The 13,821-nt window shown below is 35.5% G+C and overlaps 2 protein-coding genes across 3 annotated transcripts; both read right to left on the reverse strand.

Moving 5' to 3' along the window:
- Positions 1–44: 44 nt before the first annotated feature.
- LOC105386133 (zinc finger protein ZFP2) lies at positions 45–10,712 on the reverse strand. Of its 2 annotated transcripts, none has more exons than XM_038108112.2 (11): positions 10,549–10,712; positions 10,027–10,212; positions 9,618–9,927; positions 7,860–7,982; positions 7,529–7,681; positions 6,861–7,001; positions 4,974–5,277; positions 4,596–4,686; positions 4,240–4,316; positions 3,486–3,643; positions 45–1,492 (listed from the first exon to the last, which is right to left on the reverse strand). In XM_038108112.2, the coding sequence occupies exons 2-11, from the start codon at positions 10,162–10,164 to the stop codon at positions 1,392–1,394; spliced, it is 1,596 nt and encodes a 531-aa protein (XP_037964040.2). In that variant the 5' UTR covers positions 10,165–10,212; positions 10,549–10,712; the 3' UTR covers positions 45–1,391. The 2 variants fall into 2 exon arrangements, with proteins under 2 accessions (XP_037964040.2, XP_037964041.2); XM_038108113.2 differs by having other exon boundaries at positions 10,645–10,663.
- Positions 10,713–11,370: 658 nt separating this feature from the next.
- LOC105386132 (general transcription factor 3C polypeptide 6) lies at positions 11,371–13,725 on the reverse strand. The gene is made up of 4 exons (XM_048625939.1): positions 13,492–13,725; positions 13,044–13,214; positions 12,819–12,844; positions 11,371–11,634 (listed from the first exon to the last, which is right to left on the reverse strand). Exons 1-4 carry the CDS (start codon positions 13,643–13,645, stop codon positions 11,437–11,439), a joined length of 549 nt encoding a protein of 182 aa, XP_048481896.1. The 5' UTR covers positions 13,646–13,725; the 3' UTR covers positions 11,371–11,436.
- Positions 13,726–13,821: the final 96 nt, after the last annotated feature.

Below are 13,821 nucleotides of genomic sequence, written 5' to 3' on the forward strand. Positions count from 1 at the left end.
GAAAATAACATGTAGGTACTTCTTAAAATAAATGAAACAAATAATTGCTTGTATTTTACTATAATTAGTATTATTAGGTAGTAAGTATGTAATATAAAATTTAGTCTAAAAATTAAAAAGCATCACTCTGATGCAACAGTAACTAGATGGTTTGAAGATAATTTTAGTTCATTGCATTCAAATTAAATACACAGATTTTCCTCAAACCATCCATTTCCTTGATGAGTAACAGATAGGTTTACTAATATACTAAAATCACAAGTAGGCGTCTATGATTGCACGGATATTTACAGTAGTGTATAAACTATTAATATTGAGAGAAACACTGACATGTGTGTGGGAGTTATAGTTTGTCCATGATCTTATTTAGAATATAAATTGTAGAATCCACAGCCAAATAAATTTATAACATTATTGTTTCACAGGCCACTTTGCACACCTTATTAAATTAAACAGTCTATTTGCTTCATATTTTCAATAAGTTAAATGGGCTTCAATACATTATGCCATAAACAATTAATACTAATAGCAAAAAGTATAACAAAATAATTCCTATCCTAGTTCTGTACACTTATCTTCACAATTTACATAAAATTGGCAGTGTCAGCTACAGTTTGCAGTTATCCCTGCCTATTAACCCTAAAGATATGTCACCTGTAGTAAATTATGAATATACTACGACCAAATCATTAAAAAACAATGAAGCCTGTAAATTATTATCAGCATTTAATAATGTTGTACATAAATATAATATTAGACAGACTAATGCCGATTTGCACAAACTAAAGTCGTCCTTAAATCTATGTTTGTCACTTTCTGTCCGTAAACTGTCGATCCAACACTGTAATAGATTTAAGACCGACTTTAGTCCTTCGCGAAACTCAGCATAAACTGTTTTCCTATCCCATTATTTATTCTTGGACGTTTTAATGTCACCGGGAGGGAAAATAAATATTATTATCATAACATAAGATGTTAATAATATATAAATCTTGAGCCAAAGGAAGCATTCATTATATTGAAACAATTTGATTCAAATTGTTTATGAATATTATTGCCAATACACCTGTAGTCACAGGGTAAACATCATAATTATAATTTTTCTTGTGTAAATATTTCCTTTGAGCAACAGTTTCCATTCTGGTGACATTAATTAATTAAAGTCACCCTACATAAAACTATTGATACTCATATGTATCATTTGCGATTCAAGGGACATGGAAAGGATTAAAGTTGTGATGCAAGTACGGTTTTAAATACCTGCTCTGAATTTAAAAAATGACCCTCGTCATATTTTTTGTACCAAGTTCCTATTCATTTATTTAGTCTTTGAGTAGCACAAGACTCGATTGCATTGTATGATTTAATTTAAACTAAGTGGTGGTGTATGTTCATAGTGCGTCTTGATGCTCCCCCTCCGCCGCCGCCTGCGCCTGGTCCGAGTTCTGCCCCTGGTCCTGCGATATCCGCGACGGCAGCGGGGCCGTCTGACCTGCACCACATAAATTAACATAAAAATTATATATCAAATTTATAAAAAAATAAACTTAACGGGAGCTAAATCACAATAATATTTCAGATTACAGGATATCATCATATCACTCGATCTCACCACGACGCTAGGTATGTTTGAGTGCCGCCATCATATGGAGTCAGACACTGAACAGAGACCTGCGCTGTTCAGCATGTTTTTCCGCAAGCCACTAAAATAATAGAGAGCAGTCTGCTGCTGCCTAAATATCCCTCCAACTACAGCTAGCATAGCAGATGATAGCAGGCATCAAATTCCACAGCGAAAGATTGTTACCTAACTCGTAGGGCATTGTTTAGCGTTAAAATATTTTATTCGCAACTTAACGCACAGGCTATGTAACACAACCCCTTATTGGCGCCCCTGTACATTCAGCTTCATAAGTTAGTAAGTACATTGTCAAATTCACAAACCATCAATGATTAATAAATCGGATAGATCATACGAAGTTAGCAGGTACCTTACTACTAATGCAGCTGACTGAAAACAGCATCTTGTGAACTCTAGAAAGAGCGAACGAGATAACGTTTGATTGGCAGATGCGCCTGGGGAATTAACTTACAGTCCAACTATAAAGTCATGAAAACGGAAGTGGATCCTAACTAATTGTTTAAGATCGTATTTAATCGGTCTGTTATATTTATTAAAGGACAAATCCGTTAAAAATCCATAATCAATCGGTATTTTATTTTTAAAATATATGTAAAAGGAAGTAAATAACTGATGAACATAAAAAGTCTTAGCAAAATCGCACTATTTGATGTCAGGACTTTATAGTTTGACTGTATAATCATGGAAGTAATAATACAACAGGAATGCGCACTCACCAAAATGATGCAAACAAAAATAGACCTAATGTATTCACCTTAAGACTTATATTTGAAGTGAAAGAGGCCGCGAGCCGATATAGAGGGTTACCACAGAGCCCTTCCTCTCTTTCTAACAATTGCCAGGATTTAGTTGTGTAAACTTTAGTAGATTTTGTACGAAGAGAGCTATGCAAAAAAAATATTAAATTAACTCATAGACTACTGTATATCATATCATTTTCAAAAACAAATTTATAATAAATCATTATAAACATGTAATTTTAATGAAATATTTGGTATTTCTATGAATAATAATTTCATAAAAAATATTGGTAGTTTTTCTAAATACTTTACGACAAGACCGAAGTTGTCAAGATGACGGATAACGTTTATACTGTTGTGAGAGACGTTATGGTTAGGGTGACCATTCATTCGTACTTTTGAATCACTTTCCATTAACCTGTTTCATTCAACTTTTTGTTTTATTTTATACCTAAGTATCATTAGGTATTATTGTGACTGTTATCTTATGAGGCTGGTAAAGAGTTATGAGCTGTTGATTTTTTTGGTGATAGAGTGTTTGGAGATATGAGTATTATAAGATAATTTATCAAGCTTAAAACCGGCGGAAGCACTTAGGTTGAGATATTTTTTTTGAAATCTTATGATTTTCATCAACTACACTTTACTAGACTATGTAAACGGAACACCCACAGAGTAAACACGTTTTGTATGTAGTAGTACGTATGTAGGTACATAGTTGCGTTTAATGTTAACCTGTTTTGACAATCTATACAAATTTTACCTTCACCCCATTTGTTTACTCAATTGTCATATCACCAAAATACATTCGTACCTACATTGCAATCGAATTATTCGAATAATAGGTGACTTTGAGACCATCGACACCTATTCGCGACATGATAGATTAGAAGTGATGTCTCATGAATAACCTAAAATTATGGTCACCAAAAATAGAAAGAGATGGAGGGCTCCGTGCTGACTATCTCTGTCGGCTCGTTTTTTTGGTGCAGTGCGCATTCCTGTTGTATTATTACTTCCATGCTTATAATTAATTAAAAATATGATTTGACAGCTGTCAAAGGGTGTTTGCTATAGCAAAATAGTAACAGTTGATGGCATACCGTATTTGTCGTGTATGTTACGATGCCGCTTGAGCGCGAACCGGTCGGCGAAGGCGGCGGTGCAGATGTCGCACTTGAACGGCTTCTCGCCGGAGTGCACCTTGGCGTGGTTCTTGAGGTGCGCCGCCTGGCTGAACGCCGAGCCGCACGTGTCGCACCTACACGGATGAAGGTTATCAGCGGTTGTACACAATATTTATATGACATTTGAAGAAATCTAGTAAATCTTGCAACTCTTTCAATCCTTACTATTTAAAAATGCAAAAGTAACTGTGTATGTCTGTCTGTCTGTTACTCTTTCACGCCAAAACTATTGAACGAATTTGAATGAAATTTGGTATACATATGGTCTAGACCCTGAGAAAGAACATAGGCTACTTTTTATCACGGAATTCCCACGGGAAAACTTTTTAAGGGGAAGCGAAGTTCGCGGGAACAGCTAGTGTCAAATAATATTATACATACACCATAATCAATATTCTGTAGTTTGTAGTAATGCAGTGTTATTTTTCCTTATAACTTTATTTCCATTACATACTTTGGTAACCAAACTGTAGGCTATTTAAAAGTTTAACTACTATACTATTGTAATATCATAGGTGCTTTTGTCTTTAAATGCGTACCGTGTACGCGCTTACCTTGTACCTAGCATTAACATTCGAATATCCCTTTATAAAGTAGGGGTGTGATATTTATAAATATATCATTGCAATGCGGGGAAGTCTTTCTATTATCCAATAATATTAAAACTCACTTGTAAGGTTTCTCTCCAGTGTGGATGCGCCGATGGTTCCACAGAGTCGCGTGCCTGGCGAAGCCCTTGTCACATACCTGAACACAAACATAATCATATTATTTAGACTATTATATGTATAATATGAAATAAAGTAGCATAGAAAAGTCTTGCTGTATCCACTTTTCGGTGCCATTCATAGATGTATCACTCTAATAGTAAGAAGGAGTGTATTAATACTGTTACTTGCTTTTAGGTGTTTAAGGTATGCTTTGCCTTTGAAGCTTTCTTTTTGAGTGGGAATTCCAAGTGAAAAAAATGAAAAAGTTAAATTAATTAATCATAAAAGAAATCAATCTTTGTAATTTTGTTATTACCTCACAAACGTAAGGTTTCTCTCCTGAATGTGTTCTTTCATGGTTCTTCAGATGCGGTGATTGTGAGAACTGCATGCCACATGTGTTACATCTGAAAGTATAATTTACTATTAGTTTAGTAGGTTTATAGCGTCGCACCACAGATCTCCCACAAACGTCGCACTATTCTATATTTTGAAGATGAGATAAGTCATTCACTTTACCTCATCTTCAAAATATAGTATACAATCGTAAAAATTTGCACTTCATCCCCGCGTTTGTCATTTACAGGCATTGGCTAACAGCTCATGAAATTCTAGTAGAGATTACGTTTGAAAGATTGGAAGCAGACATGGCCGTAGTAAATCCACAATTTTATATTTTTTCAATCACACATACCTATAAGGTTTTTCCCCAGTGTGAATCCTAGAGTGGTTCTTCAGGTACACTGCTTTCGCGAACGCTATACCGCAGATGCCGCACTTGAAATTCTTCTCGCCAGAATGTAGCTTCTTGTGCGACCACAGCGAGGAGTATCTGGAGAAGGAGCCCCCGCAGATGTTGCAGTGGAACGGCTTCTCCGCGTTGGACTGATTCAGCTTGTTCTTGTTGCCGCCGATGAAGATGATGCCCGAGCCGTTGCAGTTTGTGCACTTTGCCACGGAGGCTAGGTTGCGTTTTTTCACTGGATGGTGTCCTGGTACTAAAATAAAAAAATATATATTATAAGGATGTACAGATAAGTCCTCTCATTGCATTGTGCATAAGTGTATTATTTCTAAATATAAGAATGTTTATGTATGTCTGATTTATGTGGTGTTCAATAAAGTAATATTCTATTCTTTTCACATTCAGAAAGCCATTCATTCAATTCCTGGTAAGAATTTAAATATAATAAATAAGACATGATCTTACGTATAGGAAAATAAACTGAGGAAACCTCCCTAATCTAGAGATGTGTATAGTCACTAGAAAAAGGCGATACGGCTTGCGACCTATCACTAGACTCACGTGAAAAGCAAGTCATCTCTGAAAATACAGTTGTGAGAAAGGCGAAATTACTTGTACCTTGCAAACCGTCACTATACAGACATTTACCAAATTTTATGTATAGTGACGGTATTGGAATAAGGGTGCGTCACTACTATAGTGTCACAATCTTATCTGTTCCGGTGGTCAAAATGTGTACTAACGAGACGTCATTGTCAAACGTCATTTCATACTCTGTGCGTTATTTGAGTTGTCAATTTCTGCGAAGAGGCTGACGCTACGTAATTTAATTTGTTTTGTAATTTTCTGGGTGTAATAATGCCAAAAGCGCTGAAAAGTGATGCAAGAGAAGTAATACTAGATATATTGGCTTTTATGCAGGAAGAATAACGTATTCAGGCGCCTTTAATTCTGTTAGAAAAATTAGAAGAACGAGTTGCAGCGGCTACAGGTTAGTGTTGCCAAATATGACGAATAATTTTACCCATATACTCACATGTAATTTTATTAATATTTTCCCGAGAGACCCGTACCCCAGCAGCGGGGACGGGATGGGTCGTGATGAAAGTATACTATAATCTTTATTTTTCTTTGATTACAGGTGTGACTGAAGCTGCACACACCTTAGGCAGTATACCAAGAAGAATTTCTCGCACCTGCAGCGATTTTAGACGAAATAATGATGATTAATGACATCTTCTTCTTCCACTACGAGTATCAAGGGTTGGCTGGAAGAAATGGATTTTTGGCAATAAGCCTTTGTACATTGTCTGAATTTCTTTTGTAATTTTATGCTCTTGTTTCTTGTTACTTTAGAAAATGAAAAAAATAAAGTGTTCATAAATTAATAAATAATGATTAGGTAAGTACTTAATAGTTTTTTTTATTAAGTCTATCTATCTCGTTATTCTCACGACCCACAGATATTACCTATATCATTGTAAAATCTAGATTTAATTCTTTATATCAGAACATAATCAGAACTAATTTTGTTTCTGTTCGCCGTGGACAAATTTTTTATACAACAAATTTCGTTTGATATATTATATCCTCTTTCATTTACTATCGACCCTATATTTTGATTTATCTATACTTATGAATGTACCTAATTATAAAAATAGGTAATAGCAGAAATGCATTGTCGTTTAAACCAGAAATAGGCAAAATTTAATCGATGGCATCACTGGATTCGATCACAGCGAAGTCTCCACCGGAACAGATAAGATTGTGGCACTATACACACATATAAAATCTGTCAACATAAAACATGTAATAGTTTATCAACAATGTTCTCACATGGTTTCTGCTGCTGCTGCGCCTGCTGCGGCTGCGTGGTCTGCGCGGGCGCGAGCGGGTCGGCGGCGGGCGGCGCGCTCACGGCGCCCACCTCGAACTTCACGTTGTCGTCCGACGCCACGAAGATTTGCGTCGTGTTCACTGAGGGTTGTTCAACAGGCATTATAATTGGTCAGTTTGTGAGCAGATGTGAAATTGTTTTTTATAGGGAAAATACCTACCTACAAATTGAGTAATAACATTAACTGACGGTCGAATGGCGTACTGGTTAGTGGCCCTGAATGCTATGCCGAAGGTCCCAGGTTCGATTCCCGGCTGAGGCAATTATTTGTACTCGGGTCTTGGGTGTTGATATTTATATTTAGAATCTATCTATCTATGTATTTGTGTAGATATATCAGCTGTCCAACACCCATAACACAGGTTCTGCCTAGCTTGGGGTCGGATGGCCGTGTGTGAGATGTCCCCACATATAAAATAAAAAATTATATTTTCAAGATTTAATAGATGTTGTAGGTGCAGTAGTGGATTTAAAATAAAAGAGTAATGTTATAGGAATACTGAATATAAATGATATTAAGTAAATTAATGTAGATATAAAAATGGAATGTATAATAGCTTCCTAATGGCTGGTTTGTGGTATAATATTATGTATTTATGAAACTTACTTTGATTATTTCTTTGTTGTTCAACAGAGTCTTGTGCAATACAGTTTTCACATCGGATTAGTTTAGGTCCTTTTCGCTTGGGATTACTGGGTATGGTGCCTCCACATGTGATGCATTTCTGAACTTTGATGGTGTCCACTATCACTGGTTTTGCTGAAATTAAACAAGGCATTATTTAAGTTATTTATTGCAATGGCATTTCTTATGTAATAAATAGTAAAACACATAATTTTGTAAGTCCACCCTTTGTACTTATTATTTTGTAATATTTGTACAATAAAGAATTCAATATATTATTCCATTCCACAAAAGCAGGATCTCATATACTCACTGTCTTGTAACTGCACATGGTGTTGCTGCTGGTCGGCGTCGGATGACAGGATCTGTATGTGCGGGGGCATTCCCACGTCATTGCCAGAGCTCACTCCCGTGGCCACCACTGTTATGTTACCATCTGAAACAATAACAGAAGAAGCATTAGCTTAGCCTTTCCAAGACCTAAATGCATCGTTCTCTTCATTACTTATTTAGCCCAACCAATTTTAACACTAGGGCTCCACTGCTAAACATTTATTTATGCCCCATAATTATTATTTCTGTGTACACACAGAAATAATAATTATGGGGCATAAAAGGGCTTAAGATTAGGGTTTCGTTCCCGTGTTCCCGGGAATTCCCGGGAAATATGTCATTCCCGAAACCGGGAAAAAAAATTATCATTCCCGGGAATTATTTTTCATCGATTCTATGCTATATTATCATCTTTATTTATCTGTTTCTCCTACCTAAAACCAAAAAAAATATCAGCTTTTACATATGTGACCAAAGAGTATGTTAAAGCTAACGGTAGTGTGACGCCTGTCATATTTTTTACCCGACTGCCGAAGGAGGAGGGTAATGTTTTTCGATTGTATGTATGTATGTATGTTTGTCTGTTTCTTTGTTCCCTCCTGTAGCCTAAACGGCTTGATAGATTTTGATGTATGAGGTATCGTTAGAAGCGTATTGATGGCGCGATGACGTTACATTAAAATGTACATAGCGCCCTCTAGAGGACATAACGTTGATGATCGAAAAAATAATGTTTTTGCAACTTACTATGCCGTGTGGGGTATCAAATGAATGGGCTTGATTTGCACATTACAAAAATATGCATATAGTAGGTATTTAAATAACAACACCAAAATTATTGAAATAAAAAATGTTCATGAACTAAAACCCGACTACTGACGTAAAATTTCATAAAATAAAAACAACTAAAAAGTTACAAATAAAAAATATAATTATAAACAAACAAAAAACCCGACTGCACGCTAAAAAGGTGAAAGCAAGTCCCAATGTTAATGGAAAGTATCGCAGGCGGAGACTCCGGGGACCAACTTGACCGCCACACAAGGCCGTTTTCTAAGTAAAATTCAGCTAAATGGTGAAACCTCTGGTGGTCCCCGCCCACGATACTTTCCATTAACATTGGGACTTGTTTTCACCTTTTTAGCGTGCAGTCGGGTTTTTGTTTGTTTATAATTATATTTTTTTATGTCCCGGTTTCGTGTCCGCGTTTATTTTTATAAAATTACTAATGCAGAGAAAAAACTAAAATATGAAGTAGGTTGAGCGATAAATCGCTGAATGAGTTAATTTTTCTAAAACATTGCCTCAAGTGTAATTAATTTTGAATAATATTATTTTCAAACTGTTAATCATAATACCTTTGGTTTAATTTACAATTAAGAAAAACAAATGATTTTGCATGTAAAACAAATCATTATAATTTTGGTTGTTAATTTATCTGACTGTTGCTTTTTTCTACCTATACGAGTAATAAAAGTAAGAGTTATAAAAGTATATTCGATTTAATTGTTAGTGTTTTAATATCCGAAAATATCAAAAACTAGAATTTAAAATAAAATCCCGTTTCCCGGGAATTCTTGAAAAAAAATCCCGTTTCCCGGGAACAGAAAAAGGTCGGGAAAAACGAAACCCTACTTAAGATGGTCAATAAATTGAGTCAGTAGGAGCTATATGCAGTAATAGAAGCATGTAACTACTAACAATCTAAAGATGTATGATGAAGTATCCAATAACTTACCAGTATCTTGGGAGTGTATTCTTTTATGTGCATTCAACAGTGACAAATGTCCAAACATGAGTCCACAGACATCACACTTGAAACTAATGTTGGATATAGTATTCTGGATTCCATTGGGTGCAATTTGCATTTGATTGACCAATGCATAGTTGTAGGAGAATGGTTGTGCGATGTAGCAAGTCTTGTCATCCCCAGTGGTGAGCTGGGCTATGTTGACACTGGCTGGGACGCCCGCAGCCCCCGTGGTGTTGGTACCTATCTTGCCTATCATGTTGACATTGGTGGTTGTGTAGCAGAAGGTGGGGAACTCCTGCAATCAAGGATATTAATGTGAATAAATCATATTGTGTTGAAAAGTTATCCAATCTAAGTAGGTATTACATAAATATAAATTTAACAATTAATGTACCTGCTGCTGTTGCTGAGCCTGGGAAGTATTCTTTTGCTGAGCATTTTCAATATTTTTCCCTTGAGATTTTTGTGCGTTGTGGTCCTGATACTGCAGCGTGGGCACAGCGCCGGCCTGCACCGTGCTCGTCGTGAACATCTCGCGGCTCTCAGCGCCTCACTTCCTCATAGTCAGCTCAGTAAACCCCTGCATCCGAACAAACATATCGTAAAGCGTAACATAACAAAAAAGCGCGGCTAAGAAACCGTCCGGATCTCCACAACACGGTGTGAAGGCAACAGTGAATATTTCATAACAGTCTTCTCTACTCGTAGAAAGATAAGTGGCTGCGAAAGCCGTGTCTCCGTTCTATTGTGTATATGTATGTGAGAAAAGGATGACGGACTATCTATAAACCGCTTCCACAACTAATCAAAGGACGCCATTGTGTTCGATGGCAAAGGCAGGACGCCAAGATAACTACATTTTCGATTAACCGTGAAAGTAAGAATGTTAGCACTGGCACATTAAGCTCACACATACCTAATAGTAGTTTATAAATCAACTTTTCTCTTAACTATAGTCAAAATAATGTTAAATAAAGCAAAAATCACAATAGACAACTTATTTCTGTCTCACTTTTCATTTCCATTTTCCATCTCATTGAAGAAACGAAATGGCGATATTAAAAGAAAATGGCCGCGCTTGCCTAATCAAGGCCTTGTTGCTTAGGAGACCAAATGTCAAGAGTTAATCTGGATAATGAATTTGAAACCCTTCTTCCAAGGATTGAGATTTTTATGCGACACGATTTTACATAGCGTTCTGCGGTATTTTTTTTCATAATGTTTTATACCTTTTTATACAGTTATTTTCCTTGTCTTGCCTTGTTATTCGATCGAAAGAGTTAGCAGTCGCAGGTAGATAAAATATTTAAGTATGTTTGGCAAATCAACATTTACAAGTTAAGAAAAAGTTCACAGGTCATGAGAAATACTTACAAGAATATTCGTTTTGTACTTGGTACTGCCAGACAAAAAAGTACCTATATAGAAAACAGAAAGAGGATTTCTACTAAAAAAGTAATCCATTTCCTAAAGATTTCCTACCAATGACGAAAGAAAAAAAAACTCGTGATGTTTCCTACTCATTGTTGCTCTCTGTTTGTGATTTCTAATCTGTGAACCACGGACCTCAGAATAATAACAGGCAATCGCGATCGCCCTTCTTCGATTTGAATAGTTGCCGGTTTATTATATTTATGTATCTAGTTCTCTTCTCTAATAATGCCTTACCCACTCCACAGTCTACGCATACGTTCGTATTCAAGCCAATAAAGTTACCACTTTAATAAAAATAAATTCATAACATTTTAACAATAGTCTTTAATCTTATAAATTAAGTATGTACTTATTACACATATTTTAAATATTATGTTACTTGTTCTATTTCCATTGAGTCTTCTAAGTTCATTTTAGTTGTACGGGATTCATCTCTATTACTATTTTCAATGTTTTCTTCAGAAGATTTAACTTCCAAGTCATCTGTAGGAGTCCAGTCACTTTTAAACTTCTCAATGGCTTCTTGAATTGAATTGAAAGTGACAACTTGCACATCATCATCTATCATATAGTGCCACAATCTTATCTGTTCCGGTGGTCAAAATGTGCAACAACGAGACGTCATTGTCAAACGTCATTTCATACTCTGTGCGTTATTTGAGTTGTCAATTTCTGCAAATAAGCTGACGCTACGTTATTTAATTTGTTTTGTGATTTTCTGGGTGAAATACTGCCAAAAACGCTGTAATGTGATGCAAGAAAAGTAGTACTATATATATTGGCTTTATGCAGGAAGAATTACGTATTCAGGCGCCTTTAATTCCGTTTGAAAAATTGGAAGAACGAGTTGCAGCGGCTACAGGTTAGTGTTGCCAAATATGACGAATAATTTTACCCAATTATACTCCATGTAATTTTATGAAATATTTTCCCGAGAGGCCCGTGCCCCAGCAGTGGGGACGGGATGGGTCGTGGTACTCGTGATGAAAAGTATATAATCTTTATTTTTCTTTGGTTACAGGTGTGAGGACGTGACATGATACTTTAAATCTTAGGCAATATACCAAGAAGAATTTCGCGCACCTGCAGCGATTTTAGACGAAATAATGATGATTTATGACATGTCATTGTGTCATTTCCCAACTTATCAAGAGTTGGCTGAAAGAAGTTGCTTTTTAGCAATTAGCCTTTGGAAGGAGACCCGTGCCCCAGCAGTGGTGACGTGATGGGTCGAGATGATGATGATGATGATGATGATGATGAATTAGCCTTTGCACACTGTCTGAATTTCTTTTAATTGTATGCTTTTGTTTCTTGTTACTTTAGAAAATGTAAAATAAAGTGTTCAAAAATAATACTTAATTAATAGTTTTTTTAAGTCTATCTATCTCGTTATTCTCGCGACCCACATATATTACCTATACCATTGTAATCTAGATTTAATCTCCTATATCAGAAGCAGAACATAATCAGAACTAATTTTATTTCTGTTCGCCGTGGACAAATTTTCCATACAACAAATGTCGTTTGATATATTATATCCACTTTCATTTACTATCGACCCTATATTTTGATTTATCTATACTTATGAATGTATTAAATTTTGCCTATTTCTGGTTTAAAATTATAACAATAGGTAATAGCAGAAATGCATTGTCGTTTAAACCAGAAATAGGCAAAATTTAATCGATGGCATCACTGGATTCCATGACAGCGACGTCGCCACCGGAACAGATAAGATTGTGGCACTATACCTAAATTACTTTTTGTGTCCTTAGCTGAAAAGTTGAATAAACACACATTTATGTTATAGATATTTTGGAGGTTTTCAGTATTAAATATTACTTGTAGCCACAATGAAACTGGTACAAGCAGACAGCAATATAATAATTATGACAAACCAGTAAAAGTATTGAACAAATAAAATCTACTACACAAGCTATGCATTATACTTTGAACATATTTTTATATAGGTACCTGTGCCTTCTTTAGGTGTGACATAAGCATGGCTCATGTTCAGGAATTTCCTTGTCTTGCAGATATATTTGAGACGGTTCTCAGGGACTCTCTCAAATATGTGGTCTTCGGGTAGAGGAGACAGGTCTGGCTCAAAAAACATGAAGGTCCCATTTGGAGTTTCATATTTTCCTATAAATATTCAAGAAAATCATAAAATTACTCCAATTAAATTATATGTATACCTAAATAAATGTTAGGTTAACCTAAAAAGTTTTGAATCTCTATAAAAATTGCCAACAGGTTATAATTGATATTGAAGTACAGGATATTTCAAAGTGAAAAATTATGAAATGATACTCTTTATAAGTCTTCCTATATCTATCCAGCAAGTCTCCAGAGGTTATGTGTTTAATTAAATAAATAAAATATGTTTGTGAGGAAGAAAATAATGAGTATTTATGCTTACCAGTAAAGAAAGTATCATCCATTTGAATAATGGGATTCTTACTATCTACACCTAGACCGTGAATACTTCTGTAAGATCCAATTTCCACATTTTCATCAAACTCTGCGTATATCAATATTTCCTCCTCAGAATCAGTACTATCCGAGGTTTCCATTTTAGACTGTTCTGTTATTGTTTTAGATTATTTTGACTACCACATTGTGAAATGATAATAATCTTAAAATTTTATAGAATAACAAAATTGTTTTGATTTTGTAGAGGCATTTTGACACTTTGCTATAAAACCATAGGCTCCCTAATCTGTGTACAAAACACAGACTACGTTGTGAG

The sequence above is a fragment of the Plutella xylostella genome, chromosome 15 (genome assembly GCF_932276165.1).
Source record: "Plutella xylostella chromosome 15, ilPluXylo3.1, whole genome shotgun sequence".
Classification (NCBI taxonomy): Eukaryota; Metazoa; Arthropoda; class Insecta; order Lepidoptera; family Plutellidae; genus Plutella; species Plutella xylostella.